Below are 15,150 nucleotides of genomic sequence, written 5' to 3'. Positions count from 1 at the left end.
ATGTAAAGAAATCCTATGGTTCAAAGAGAAAAAGACCAACCAAAAACTTCATGGAAAAGTGAGCAAAGGACTTGAGTAGAGACTTCAGAGGAGGAAATCAAAATGGTCAATAAATAATAAAGTAGTATTCTGGAAACAGTGAAGACTTTATTTTCTTGGGCTCCAAAAACACTGCAGATGGTGATTGCAGCCATGAAATTAAAAGACACTTGTTCCTTGGAATAAAAGCTATAACAAACCTAGACAGCATATTAAAAAGCAGAGATATTACTTTGCCAACAAAGGTCCATCTAGTCAAAGCTATGGTTTCTCCAGTAGTCATGTATGGATGTGAGAGTTGGATCATAAGGAACTCTGAGTGCCAAAGGACTGACGCTTTTGAACTGTGGTGTTGGAGAAGATGCTTGTGAGTCCCTTGGACTGCAAGAAGGTCCAGTCAGTCAATCCTAAAGGAAATCAGTCCTGAATATTCATTAGAAGGACTGATGCTGAAGCTCTAATACTTTGGCCACCTGATGCAAATTGCTGACTCATTAGAAAAGACCCTAATGCTAGGAAAGATTGAATGAGGAGGAGAAGGGGATGATAGAGGATGAGATGGCTGGATGGCATCACTGACTCAATGGACATGAGTTTGAGCAATCTCCAGGAGATGGTGAAGGACAGGAAAGCCTGGTGTGCTGCAGTCCATGGGGTCACAAAGAGTCGGACATGCCTGAGCAACTTAACAATTCCATTTCATTAATAATAAGGCAGATATAAATAAAAACCATAAAAAGAAAGAAATATATAACCCCAAAACACTTGTAAAAAGTAAAAAGCTTGATAATATGATGCTGACAGAAGATGTGGAATAATGAGATCTCATACACTGTGAGTGAGAAGGAAAACTGGTAGAACCACTTTTGGACAAGTTTGGAAAGTTGTTTTATTTATTGTCTGTCTTTTCCATTAGAATATAAACTCTAAAAGGGTAAGGGCTTTGTTTTATCCACTACTATATGCCCTGCCACTCTGAACAGCAATTCTGAGTCATAGCAGCTGTGGATTAAATATTTGTTATGAATAAATAATGGAATGTCACCTAGAACTGTCTTTTTAGTTACCTATGCCAGCACTTTTTATTCACTCTCGAACATAGACAGGCCAGTTCAGCTTTTCATAATGCTGCACATGTGACTATCGACCAGAACGCATCACAAAACTGATTTAAGAAGTGCTATGCTTTCATATTTTAAAAGCTTGACTGCCTGCCAGATTTCAAACTTGCCTTCTACAGAGGAGACAATGAAAATGAATTCACAAGTCACGGCAAATGTGTACAGTTCTCAAGCACATTCCTGCCAATAGACATTTCCTACTGCTGAGGCAGCCAAGGATGGGTGCAAACTCCAGCTTCAGGTTCATCAAGAAGAAATAATAATTTAAACCGGGGTTCTGCAACAACCTAAAGGGGTGGGATGGGTAGGAAGGTGGAAGGGAGGTTCAAGAGGCAGGGGATATATGTATACCTATGGCTGATTCATGTTGATATTTGGCAGAAACCAACACGGTTCTGTAAAGGAATTATATTTCAATTTAAAAAAAAATTAAAAATAAAAGAAAGAATATAGGGTAAGATTTGCCACACTCTTCTAAGGGTGATTCTTCTTTTACAGTTTATTTGCCTCAAAGGCCTGTAAATTAATATATGACCTTTCCTTCCATTAGTACTCTTTAAAATAAGTACTAATAAGTACTTTAAAGTCTAAATAAAGTACTTATAAAGTACTATAAAGTAAAGTCTCTATCTCTGAAGAACACATAAAGAGTCTACCTGTAGAATCACTGCAGTTGTTACTTTAGCCATTAAATTCACCTGGTTATCTCAGGGCCATCAGAAAAGGCTCTTAGAGGATGGAGGTGGCGCCCTTTAGAGCAGCTTTATGTAGAGGTTAGCACAGCTGTGCCAAGGGGCTGTTGTAGGCATTTTGAAGATAACTCAATTTAGCCCAATTCCGATCATTCCCAAAGTTTTACTATTAATTGGATGATACCTAATTTGAGGTAGACAGCTGTTTAGTCACTCAGTCATGTCCAACTCCCTGTGACCCCATAGACTATAGCCCGCCAGGCCCCTCTGTCCGTGGGATTCTCCGGGCAAGAATACTGGAGTGGGTTGCCATTTCATTCTCTGGTAGCTAGGAGAGCTCAAAAAATCCATTGGTCATCCAGTGGTCTAATCAACTCTTGAGTTCTTAATTAAAACTTTCTAGATCTTCCTTTCTTCCAGGAATTCTCTATAATTTCAAAGACATTTATTTTTGACTCAGGTCTATTAGGTAGCTCTATATTCTCAAGTAAACAGTTTTGGACAGAATCTTTTCTATGCCAAGTCTGCTACTGTCTTCCACTTTTCTGTCGTTTAGCTGTTAAGTCATGTCTTACTCTTTTGTGACCCCATGGACTATAGCCTGCCAAGCTCAGTCTATTGGGGTTTCCAAGCAAAAATACTGGAGTGGGTGGTCATTTCCTTCCCCAGAGGACCTTCCCAACCCAGGGATTGAACCTGCCTCTCTTGCCTGGCAGGCACTTTCTTGACCACTGAGCCACCTGGTAACTCCCTCTTCCACATAGGCCAACTTTAAAATCAGTAGAAAAACACTTAGATATACTCCCCCATTACCTCTGAAACTTATATCTACTTCTTTTTATTTAAGTATAGTTGATTTACAAAGCTGTGTTACTTCCAAATGTACTACAAAGTGATTCAGGTTCTTTTTCCATTATAGGTTATTACAAGCATATCTACTTCCCAATGTTCACTTCTCCCCACTCTGTTATTGGTTAGAATCACAAGTGAGAGATTAGTAAGATGTGCTTATTTATTTAGCAATATATATTTAGTTAAAACTTTTACATTATGATATTGTTTTATAAACAAAAATTTCCCACAATAAAATATTTCCCCAAATAAAACCAGTGTTGATGCATATGAAGAAATAAAAAGCTCTTAACTGATTTAAAAGACACCTGTATAAAACAATTAAAAATTACATTGTTGGTTTTATAACATAAAAAAGATATAGTAGAGAGTCAAACAAGAAACATAAAAACAAAATTTATATTCAAGTCCTATGTCTTTGACTCAGTATGTAACTTTGAACAAATTTTGCCCTTTCATACCTTAGTTTCTGTAAAAGGAAGGATGCAATCAATACACTACCTGTGCCATGGCTTGAAAGTGAGATCATGATGTGAAGTCATTTATAAAAAGTATGAGACGTTTCCATAAATGTGAGAAAGCATTATGATTACTACAGTTTTACCTTAAATACCATGTGTAACGTGTCTGACACATCATAGACCCTCAATAAAAATTGTCCTTCTCCATCCCCACTGATGTCCTAACAGGCCAGCTCAATTTTAATTCCCATATCCATGCCACTCACCCTGCCTTCCTTTACCTTACTAGTGAGACTTGAGAGAAAGGAAAGGATCACCTTTATATCTTCCTCTCTTGGCTTTAGCATCTGGTGTCCTTCCAGCCACCAAAATGACCAAATGTGCCTTCACATAGCTCAGCTCCAAAGCCTCCTGAACTCTGAGGCTCAGGCAACCTGGAATACTCTTCACTGACCTAGTGCCCATAAAATATAATGTGTCCTGACCACAAAAAAAAAAAAAAAAAACAACTTCCCTTTAAATTAATTTTGACCTCTGAATATTTTTCTCTGAGTATTGAATTAGCGCTCAGTCACTCAGTCATGCCGGACTCTTTGTGGCCCTGTGTACTGTAGCCCACCGGGCTCCTCTGTCCATGGAATTCTCCAGGCATAAATACTGGAGGGGGTTGCCATGCCCTCCTCCACAGGATCTTCCCAACCCAGGGATCGAACCCATGTCTCTTGTGTCTCCTTCATTGGCAGGCAGGTACACTACCACTGAGCCACCTGGGAAGCCCAGGTATTGAACAGAATTGATTTTATTTCACTTGGGCACTTCCACTGTGGGGCTCAAGATGAATAAGAAAGAAAGCTCCCTCTGTGAAGGAAATCTCAGTGTAGAAGTAGTAATACGTCAATACTGTAACTCAAGACCAACACCAAGAGTGCTCGAAGGCTAGTATAACAAAGGCCTTGGGAAATGTGAAGGGTGATTCACATTCTGCTGAAGATACCAGGAAAGCCTTCAAATCAAGGGGTTGGCCTTTGAGCTAGATTTGGTGAGAGCCTAGGCCCAGTGGGTGAAGAAAGGAAAATCTGGGATGGAGAAATTCAGTGTGTCGAGGAAATAGTGAATCACTGTGTAAATATGGTGATAGCTAGCTTAGAGATTTATTCAGATCAGCTAGTTTTATCTTTCTTACTAATTGGAATTTAACTCTGTTCTCAGATCTCATTAGGAAAACCAACAAGTATGATTGAATACGTAATGTCACACACCGTTTCCAGAAAACCCACTCCAGAACTTCAGAAGTTTTAAGGAAAACAAACTTGCCTTTAAAATTTAATATGACTTTGGGGCTTTCCTGGTGGCTCAGTGGTAAAGAATCCTCCTGCCAATTCAGGAGACATGGGTTCAATCCCTGGTCCAGGAAGATCCCACACGCTGTGGAGCACCTAAGCCCATGTGCCATAACTCTTGAGCCTGTGTTCTAGAGCCAGGGAGCAGCAACTGCTGAGCCCATGAGCCCTAGAGCCCTTGCTCCACAAGAGAGGCCACTACAATGAGAAACCACGCAGGGAAACCAGAGAGTAGCCCCTCCTTGCTGAAACTAGAGAAAAGCCCGTGCAGCCAAAATAAACTTAAATATGACTTTTACACTCATCTGTTTCTAGTTCTCTGCTTCTTAAACACACACACACATACACACATACACCCACAATTCTAGATTGTTTCTTTGAAAGCTTTTTACTCTATGAGCTACTTTATTTCATATGAGACACTGTACCTGATTCACAGTTTAAGTACTTAGTAAACATCCAAAGAGAAGAACAGTACAGAAAGCAGGTAAGAGTTTGAGCAGTCAAGGTTCTCCAACAGATTCTTTAGGGGGAAAAAAATGCTTGAAATGGTGTAAATCAAGATGTAGTAAATAGAGAAATAGAGAACAGACTGTGGTTGCCAAGGGGAATGGAGAGGGACGGAGGGGGACACTGGGGGTTGCAGATGCAAACTATTATATATAGGATAAACAAACAACAAAGCCTTACTGTATAGCACAGGGAACTATATTCAATATCCTGTGATAAACCATAATGGACAAGAATATGGAAAAAATGTGTGTGTGTATATATATATATATACGAATCATTTTGCTGTACAGCGGAAATCAACACCACATTGTAAATCAACTATACTTCAAAAATTATTTTAAAAACAAAACAAAAACATGCAGTGAATATGTGAAGCAAAGAGGAAACTGGTATAAGCATGCACGTCATATTTAGTATATTTAAAGTAGCAATAGAGATTACTGTGCCAATGGTATACTTGATAAACTTAAGACTCAGCTTAAGATGTTAATTATATAAAAAGCCAAATTTTTTGCATTGCACCTGGATATCATGCTCCCTGTGCTTAAGGAATACATTGGTTTATACATTTGCAGAAAAGTATTTAATTAGGTTTATAAAAGTTTAACAAATAACTAACAATTTTTGAATATTTATTTAGGCTAGTATATCACTAACCCAGGTATTTGAGTAAAATGTCAGTATTATCAGGAAATGTTGCTTTAACCAGAATTATCTTACAGAGTAACCAAGAAAAAAAAAGGCCTCCTGCTAAGTATCACATTTAAGAAGACCATCTGACCAATCAGGTCAAGGTTTTTATCATAATCAGTGATGTGAGTAATTATTTGTTCTGTAGTCCTAATGAGCTCTGACTTAGGTGGCATCAACTCAGTTTTTCTGGAAGATGTGTTTGCAAAATCTACTTTAAGTAGGTATCTTGATATCATAACAAAATTGACTTTGGCTCTCCCTTTCTCACATGCCATCATATACACACCAATGCACACACACACATGACACTCACAAATTTAGGACAAATTGGTATTTTGAATGCTCAAAATCAAATGTCCTGAAAATGTATTTCAAGAAGTTCATTATTATTGTTTATTATTATTTCTTGTAGCTCAGTCAGTAAAGAATCTGTCTGCAGTGCAGGAGACCCGGGTTTGATTCCTGGGTTGGGAAGATCCCCTGGAGAAGGAAATGGCAACCCACTCCAGTATCCTTGCCTGGAAAATCTCATGGACAGAGGAGCCTGGTGGACTGCAGTCCATGGGGTCGCAAAGAGTCGGGCACGACTGAGCAACTAACACTATTATTGTTAAAAGGAATTCTGCTTCCTGAGGGATATGCAACTATAAGAACATTTCCTATGTTTACTGTTTCCACACTCTGCCACAATCTACCCTATAACAAAGAGGTTTACGTACGGAACATGAAGTGTACCAACCAGTTAGATACACATTAAAATCTGTCAGCAATACTAAACTATAGTTCAATGGATATTTTCTTTGCAGGCACACACCTCTCTTATTCTTATGGTTTTATGGACAATATTCAAAGAAAGCAAGAGTGATTCATTTCTGTCTTCTTACCACTTATATACTTTGGTATAAAATAAATAATCTGATAGGTATTACATTAACATGGGCTTCTCTGGTGGTTCAGATGGTAAAGAATCTGCCTGGAATGTGGGAAACCCGGGTCCGATTCCTGGGTCAGGAAGATCCTCTGGAGGAGGGCATGGCAACCCACTCCAGTATTCTGGCCAGGAGAATCCCCATAGACAGTGGAGCATGGCAGGCTACAGTCCATGGGGTCAGATAGAGTCAAACACAACTGAGCCACTAAGCTCAGGTTAACCAATTACTAGGTTTCCAGTTGAAGTTTTCCAGTTGGTTAGCCATGACCTGCTTCCAGCTCATATTCTCAAACCTCAATTGCACTTTCCCATTTAAGCAATCCAGTTTTCTCAGCAAGTTCTGAGCTGCGAAGATACTATTTATCTATGTTTAAAAATAAATTGAGTAGCTTAGCCTTTTTTTCTGCTAAGGGCGGTTCTAACTGAAGAGCTTTCTTCAATAAATAGAAAAATGATATTCTTCAATGTTCCACCCACTGGTGTTAAGGCAGGCCTGGTCATCTGGAAAAGAATGTCAAGCTCAAAAATGAACATTGTAGGGTCTCCTTCATTTTCAGGAGAATAGAAAGAGTTTCTGGGCTTTTTGTATGCATAGGCTATAATGTATACTTATGCCTATCTACATCTGAAATTATTATTTTAGAAAGAAGAGTATAACGTTTTAAGGATTTATTGGAATTTCTTTTACTTTAAACAGTTCCCCTCTTTTATTACTTTTTTCATCTCTTCAACTAGACTCAGGTAGTATATTTATCAGAATACTCTCAAGCATTACAAAACTATTCATGTGTGCTTATAAACGCCTAAAGGTGCCCCTTTCCATACAGTTTATAGAGTGAGTACTCCTTACTTCTTGTCCTTGTGCTAATGTGCTTTGCTCTCACCTTATCCTACAAGAGTAAACTAAACTGGGATAAAATGCAAACATGAGGTTACACAAGTAGAGAAAAAAATGAGTGGGAATTCTTGGTGATATTCAAAAACATATTAAGAATCTCTGGAAACATAAGATGAAAATCTGGACCAATTTTGCAACCAGTTTTGCTTTACTAGGCATCCTAGCTATCTGGTTACAAAAGCAAGGAGATATTTATTAATATTTTTAAGCTTTTAGGGGAAATTTAAGAATATTATGGAAGCCTAAGAATAACCATATCCCTCAAATTAAAAGTATAAAGGCTGAAAAACATAGTGTTGAGAGAGCACAGATTCTAAGATCTGGGTCTAATCCTGGCCCAGCACTCACAATATGAGGGAAGCCCTTTAAACCCTCTGAACTTCAACCCTTCACCTATAAAAGGAAGATATTGAAGATGATCCTCAAGGTTCCTTCAGGCTCTAAACCTCTGGCATATGGATGGATCCTGAATAAATGCTTGTTGAATAAAAATGCCTACAACTGCCAAAAATCAAGAGATTGAAAATGCAGAATACAGCCTACCCACACTGCTCTGATCCAAAGTAGAGAGAATGTAGAACCACTAGAAAACCAGAGTCAGTCTCATAAACTGTACAGAGGGGACAGAAGGAACAACATTCAAACCAGAGCTACCCTTCTAGAAGTTGTAACATACAGTTGTAGTCAGAACATTCAACCGAAATTCAGAGATGAACCTTGGTTTCCTGCAGAGATCAAACAGGAAGCTGAGCACCGCTGGAAAGAGAAGCTTTGACACGGGATCTGAGTGAGAATGAGGGTGCTATTGAAAGGAATCACTGCTGACAGAGACAGACAGAAGCAGGAATGGGAGCGAAAATGTAATTTCCCTGTTTAAGTACTAAGAAATAGAGTGTTTAACAAATCTTGACTGAATGTAGTTTGTCCCCTTGAACTCCTTAATAGTATGACCAGTTATGTTGGTTATATGAATGAATATTCTGCGTGTGCTATAAAGAAGACCTAAACTAAGAAGTCTGCTGGGAAGGAGGGTTGAGGCTGTGGTCTCAGTCCCATGTGGAGAAATCACTTCAGTTTTCCAGTTGGACCTACTTTTATCAAATACTTCAAACTTCTCTATCCACTTACGGGCATCAAGGATATGTCAATGGAAAATTACAGGCTCGCCTCATTTCCTCAGGTGGGGAAATCAAGTTTTTTTGTTTAATTACAAAGTCTTCTTTAAAATATAAAACTTTATGCAGTTTGTATCAGATTTTTACTGTGCTAGTTTTCGCAAGTTATTTAACCTCTCTATGCTTCAGTTTTCTCAACTGTAAAATGGGGGAAATGAAACCAATCTCAAAGAATTTACTTAATAGATTTCATAGATTCACATATATAAAGCAATTAGAACAGTATCCAGCACACAGTAAGTGCTATGGAAACATTTTATTGTTACTGTTGTCATGTCAACCCTCTGAAAGACCCAAGTAGCGTTCTAAAATCCATGACATTCAGCCTTCCTGATTCTCAAGAAAATGCCAAAATAAAAAGACATTTGGGAAATAAAATGAATGCCATTCTAGAATAGCCACCTTTATCTATGTTTAATATTAATAATTTGGAAGAGTAGGCAGGCAAAGTCCAAACCATTCCAAGAATTAATAATGCAAGATATATACATTTCAGTTATTTAAACCAAGTTATCAAAAACTAAAATAAAGGGTGTCCTGTTGAATAGTGTGAGGAAATCATATATTGTAATCAGTTCCTGCTTCCAAAGGCTCTTGTTCACATAGATGTGGAATAGCTGATTGCAATATTCTGTGCCAAGAAGCACTCAATGCTATGGAGAGAGAGGAAGCCAGCTTGGGTTGCCAGATAAAAAAAAACTCCAAGGTAAGGAGAGAACTCTTTCCCAGGAAGTAAGAAGTCAATTTGACACTTTTGCCTGAAGAAAATGTGTCCTTTGCCCTTAAATTTACATTTGCTCCCTGCAAGATGCCTCTAGGCTTTCTGGAATTTCCACTTGAAGTCAAACTTGCTTTAGCAATAATTTTCCATTGTTACAGCTATAGCTAACACTGTTAGCCTGACTGAGGGGGAAAAAATGTAGCCATTAAAAGTAAAGCAGAATATTTTAACCCTGGGATTTTGACACTGTGGAAACATAATTTGACCCAAGTAAAATTAGATTAGGTAGAAATTATCCTGAGAAATAAAACTAACAATGCTAAAGATAGGTACATAAATATGTGTGTGTGTGTGTGTGTGTGTGTATATATATAAAGGGTTTTTTCTTCTTTTTTAATAAAAAAGGTTTGAAGAATTGAATATTATTTTTATTTAAAAATTCTGTTGAAACTTTTCATGGACGCAAATTATTTTAATTAAGAAGACAAACAAGGTTTGCAAATGAAAAGGTAACTCTGATCATGCATACATGCATGCTTAGTTGCTCAACTGCCCAACTCTGCAACCCTTTGAACTGTAGCCTGCCAAGCTCCTCTGTCCATGGAGACTCTCCAAGCAAGAATACTGGAGTGGGTTACCATTTCCTTCTCCAAACTGATCATACTGAGCAATAAAATATGATTTTGAATTATGATACATTTTTAGTCAGAATAACTTGACTGATTTCTGGTAGCCCCCAAAGGCTTGACTTCTATTTTTCTGTAAGGTAGGAAAAAAATATCTGCTGACACAGATCTTTTCCCCACCTAAGGTTAGAAAATTACAACTAGAAATTTATGATATAGCTTCTACAAAAGATTATATTACCTACCTTCCCACTTTATAGGATCATGTGTGATCAAATAAAATCTGTTTGAGGGAACTTTGAGAACTATAACATGCTATACAGTATAATAAACAATAGAATCTACACAGGTAAAATTAAAGTATACAAGAGTCCAAAAAGTGGGTTTGAGAATAGAGGTAAGAAGGTACATATATGCTCATCTTTTTAGTTGATGATTTGGAACCCAAGTGATATTGGAAGTCACAGCAGAAAAGTACTTATCTGTAGCTCTCAGGGGCAATGGGAGTGCATACATGAAGACAAATTCTTAAAGCCTGTGTGATTCAAACTTTTGTATGTATGAATCACTGAGGATCTTGTGAAAGTGCAGATTCTGATTTATTAATTCTGGGGCAGGCCTTGAGATTCTGCATTCCTCACAAACTCCCAGGTGATAATACCCAGGCCGTTGGTCCACCCGTGGAGTAGCAAGACTTGACTATGAAGGGCCGACTGAGGAGCAAATCAGGTGTTAGAAAATGAAGACGATTGGCTAAGACACTCATGAAACATCCAAGAAGATTGCTAGTGGAGATCTTGATCAGGAAAAGATGTAAATAAGACACATGTGTCAAAGTCATAAACTGGGATGGAAGGACCTAAAGAAATCAACATGTATGGGATGAACTGAGGTCAGGAAACATAGTAGATATATGATGCTCTTCCTTGGGGATTCTTTTATAACTCTGAAGAGAAGGAACTCCTTCAGGAGGTAGAAATCAGCCACATGAAAGAACCCAAAAAGTCTTCATCAGCAATTAGTCATTATCAACTAAATATTAGGCATTCCTAGAGTTTGAAAGAATCATATATTTGCAATAGACTGTCATAAAGCATTCTTAGACAAATTTAATACTTAGCACTCAGACTGACTTACCATATTTCTCGCCCTCCAAGTGAGTATCTGATCGTTGGTCTCCTACAAATAAGCACAAAGGGCAAACAAATCTTTATTTTTAGCAGTTGGTGTCTCTGGAGATCAATACCTGTTTCTCCTTGCCCTAAAAATCCTAGTCCTTAAATTTTAATACACAGAATAACATAAAGTCAGTTGGACTGGTGAACTGATACTTAATACCTGAATTCACTGATAAAGAGCACTAAATTTTGAATTAAAAAAACAAAAACTGCATGCAGAGAAACACACATACTGTATTTTTTCACTTAAATCCAAAAAATAAAACAAATGTCAATGAGTGTAACAAAACAGGAACAGAAACTGATAGATACAGAGAACATACTAGCAGTTATCAGAGGGGAAGGGGATGGCAAGAGGGGAGAAGTAGGGGAAGGGAATTAAGAGATACAAGCTACTAGATATAAAATAAAATAGGTAATAATTTTAAATCATTATTACAAATCTTACAAATAACACTTTAAATGTAAAAAAACCCCTGCATACTTGTAAGAACCTGTAATGGAAAATAATCTGAAAATACATATAATATATATTTAACTGAATCACTTCGCTTTACACCAGAAAGTAACACAGCATTGTAAATCAACTATACTTCAATAAAAAAAAATTTTTTTAACTGCATGAAAATGCTGGAGGTAAGAGGTTTGGGGGTGGGGAATAAAGCTATTAACTCTTCCATTTTTATCCATGCCTTGTACACCTTAGATGATATACAGACAGTCTTGCAAAATTCAGCACCAACAAATGAGGCATTTTGTTTATTTTCATTTTATGCTAATACTTATTCCTTAGAAGGCACATTAGTCCTGGAAACTTAATATGCATTAAATATTTATTAACTACATGCAGAATAGAGAAAAGAGATGTAATTTGAATTTAGCAGCCACACTTTAGCCATGTTACACATAGCCTTTGGCTTTCACAGAAAGCCCTACATGATAGATATTAGCATAGCCAGTTCAATTTGGTAGGTAAAATTTAGGGTTATTAGTGGGGAAGAAAAAAAAGGTAGCAAGCTCTATGTTGAACAATGATAGCATGTTAAGGCTTTAACATTCAAGTAATTCCACACACATATTCAACAAAAATTTTAATACTTTTGATAAGTACCCCATTCTTTGGTGCTTTATCAGATTTGCCAACCCATTAATGAATGCTGTTGAAAAGAATTCCCACTGTAAACCTGGTGGACAGAAATGACAACACTTGGTCTAAGTTCTAACAATAATAAATTATTGAGAGTCAGAGTTTGATAAAGAGTCAAGGGAAAGTGAATGTGTATAAGCTGTGTTTACTTGGAAAACATAATAATGATGATGATAAGTAGAATAGCAGATGACACCCCCCTTATGACAGAAAGTGAAGAAGAACTAAAGAGCCTCTTGATGAAAGTGAAAGAAGACAGTGAAAAAGTTGGTTTAAAACTCAACATTAAAAGAACTAAGATCATGGTATCTGGTCCCATCACTTCATGGCAAATAGATGGAGAAACAGTGGAAACAGTGGCAGACTTTATTGTTCAGGGCTCCAAAATCACTGCAGATGGTGACTAAAGCCATGAAATCAAAAGACACTTGTTCCTTGGAAGAAAAGGTATGACCAACCTAGACAGCATATTAAAAAGCAGAGACATCATTTTGCCAACAAAGGTCCTTCTAGTCAAAGCTGGGGTTTTTCCAGTAGTCATGTATGGATGTGAGAGCAGGACTATAAAGAAAGCCGAGCACCAAAAAATTGATGCTTTTGAACTGTGCTGTTGGAAGAGACTCTTGAAAGTCCCTTGGACTGAAAGGAGATCCAACCAGTCCATCCTAAAGGAAATCAGTCCAGAATATTCATTGGTGATGGACAGGGAGGTCTGGTGTGCTTCAGTCCATGGGGTCTCAAAGAGTTGAGTCGGACATGACCGAGCAACTGAACTGAACTGACTGATAATAATAAAATTATTGTCATTAAAAAAAGAATCAGCTATTGGTGCTGGAGAAGACTCTTGAGAATCCCTTGGACAGCAAGGAGATCAAATCAGTCACTCCTAAAGGAAATCAATCCTTAATATTCACTGAAGGATGAATGCTGAAGCTAAAGCTCCAATACTTTGGCCACGTGATGCGAAGAGCCAACTCATTGTAAAAGACCCTGATGCTGGGAAAGATTGAGGGTGGGAGGAGAAGGGAGCAACAGAAAAAAGATGGCTGGATGGCATCACTGACTCAATGGACATGAGTTTGATCAAACTGCGGGAGACACTGAACAACAGGGAAGCCTGGCGTGCTGCAGTTCACGGGGTCACAAAAAGTCAGACGTGACTGAGCAACAACAACAAGCTATTGAAATAGCAGTGCATGTTCCTTCCCACAGAGGCCATTTTCAGCACCTGTAATTCACAACTAGTTAGAAGAACACTCAGGATTTAACACACAGGCAGACATTTTTCAGTAAGACTCTCCCTTCTGTCCACCTCTTAGGCTCCAGGTGCCAGGAGGGAATCCAGGCACTCATGAAAACCTTTGAACTGTAGGCCCTCCTGCCAGCTGCCTGTGCTCTCCCACCATCAACGAGAAAACCTGGGCTTCTACCTTAGTTGCTTTGCCCAGAGCTCCATTTCCTTTCCTGTGTTCATGTACCTGGCAGTAACCCTGAGGTCCTGCCTCACTCCTGCCAGCTCTGAAGACAGAATCCTGCTCGCAGGGCTCTAACTCCTTGACTTGGATATGTCTGAACAGAGAGAACACCCAGAGCCACAAATGTTGCCATTTCTCTGAATTTCCAAAGTTTTCTGGTGGCTGGAATTGCCACTGTGGTGACCTGCTTGCCAAATCAGACACACTCTGGAGCCTGCTGCCTACCCAAACTGCGCCGGAGCTTAGCACACCCAGTATATTGCAAAGGACCAGGAAGCTGCCCACGCAGAGCTAGCTTCTGTAGCTGATTTCATTTCTCATTCTCTCCTGGCTTCACTGAACCCTGCTAAAATGGCCTGAGAGTCTGCAAGCCCAAGATGGATGTGATGCTAATAAACCTACATCATTTGCAAAAGAGGCTAGCTATAAACTCCTTGCTGAAAAAGAACACAGGACCCAGAGTATGGGCATAACTGTGTTCACAGGCTTATTAATTTCTTCCTTCCTTCAGTTCAATTCAGTTGTTCAGTCATGTCTGACTTTTCATGAACCCATAGACTGCAGCACACCAGGCTTCCCTGTCTATCACCAACTCCTGGAGTTTACTCAAACTCATGTCCATCGAGTCAGTGATGCCATCCAGCTATTTCATTCTCTGTCATCCCCTTCTCCTCCTGCCTTCAGTCTTTCCCAGCATCAGGGTCTTTTCAAATGAGTCAGTTCTTCGCATCAGGTAGCCAAAGTATTGGAGTTTCAACTTCAGCATCAGTCCTTCTAATGAATATTCAGGACTTTATATCCATCCTTTAGGATGGACTGGTTAGATATCTTTGCAGTCCAAGGGACTCTCAAGAGTCTCCTCCAACACCAAAGTTCAAAAGCATCAATCCTTTGGCACTCAGCTTTCTTTATAGTCCAACTCCCACATCCGTACATGACCACTGGAAAAACCATAGCCTTGACTAGATGGACCTTTGTTATCATACCTTTTTTTAAAATATGCTGTCTAGGTTGGTCATAACTTTTCTTCCAAGGAGCAAGCATCTTTTCATTTCATGGCTGCAGGCACCATCTGAAGAGCCCCCCAAAATAAACTGTTTTCATTGTTTCCCCATCTATTTGCCATGAAGTGATGGGACCAGATGCCATGATCTTACTTTTCTGAATGTTGAGCTTTAAGCCAACTTTTTCACTCTCCTCTTTCACTTTCATCAAGAGGCTCTTTAGTTCTTCTTCACTTTCTGCCATAAGGGTGGTGTCATCTGCATATCTGAGGTTATTGATATTT

General features: G+C 38.6%; 1 protein-coding gene across 3 annotated transcripts in view; it reads right to left on the bottom strand.

Moving 5' to 3' along the window:
* SLC44A5 (solute carrier family 44 member 5) overlaps positions 1 to 15,150 on the bottom strand; it is a 431,009-nt gene that overhangs the window by 197,933 nt on the left and 217,926 nt on the right. For all 3 annotated transcript variants that reach the window (XM_070786302.1, XM_019957254.2, XM_070786303.1), the window contains one exon: positions 11,200 to 11,241. In XM_070786302.1, the coding sequence (XP_070642403.1) occupies positions 11,200 to 11,241 (42 nt within the window). The remainder of the gene's footprint in view (positions 1 to 11,199; positions 11,242 to 15,150) is intronic.

This window comes from Bos indicus, chromosome 3 (assembly GCF_029378745.1).
Source record: "Bos indicus isolate NIAB-ARS_2022 breed Sahiwal x Tharparkar chromosome 3, NIAB-ARS_B.indTharparkar_mat_pri_1.0, whole genome shotgun sequence".
In the NCBI taxonomy this organism is placed as follows: Eukaryota; Metazoa; Chordata; class Mammalia; order Artiodactyla; family Bovidae; genus Bos; species Bos indicus.
The sequence above is the reverse complement of the archived record's forward strand: the minus strand, read 5'-3'. Positions and strand labels throughout refer to the sequence as shown.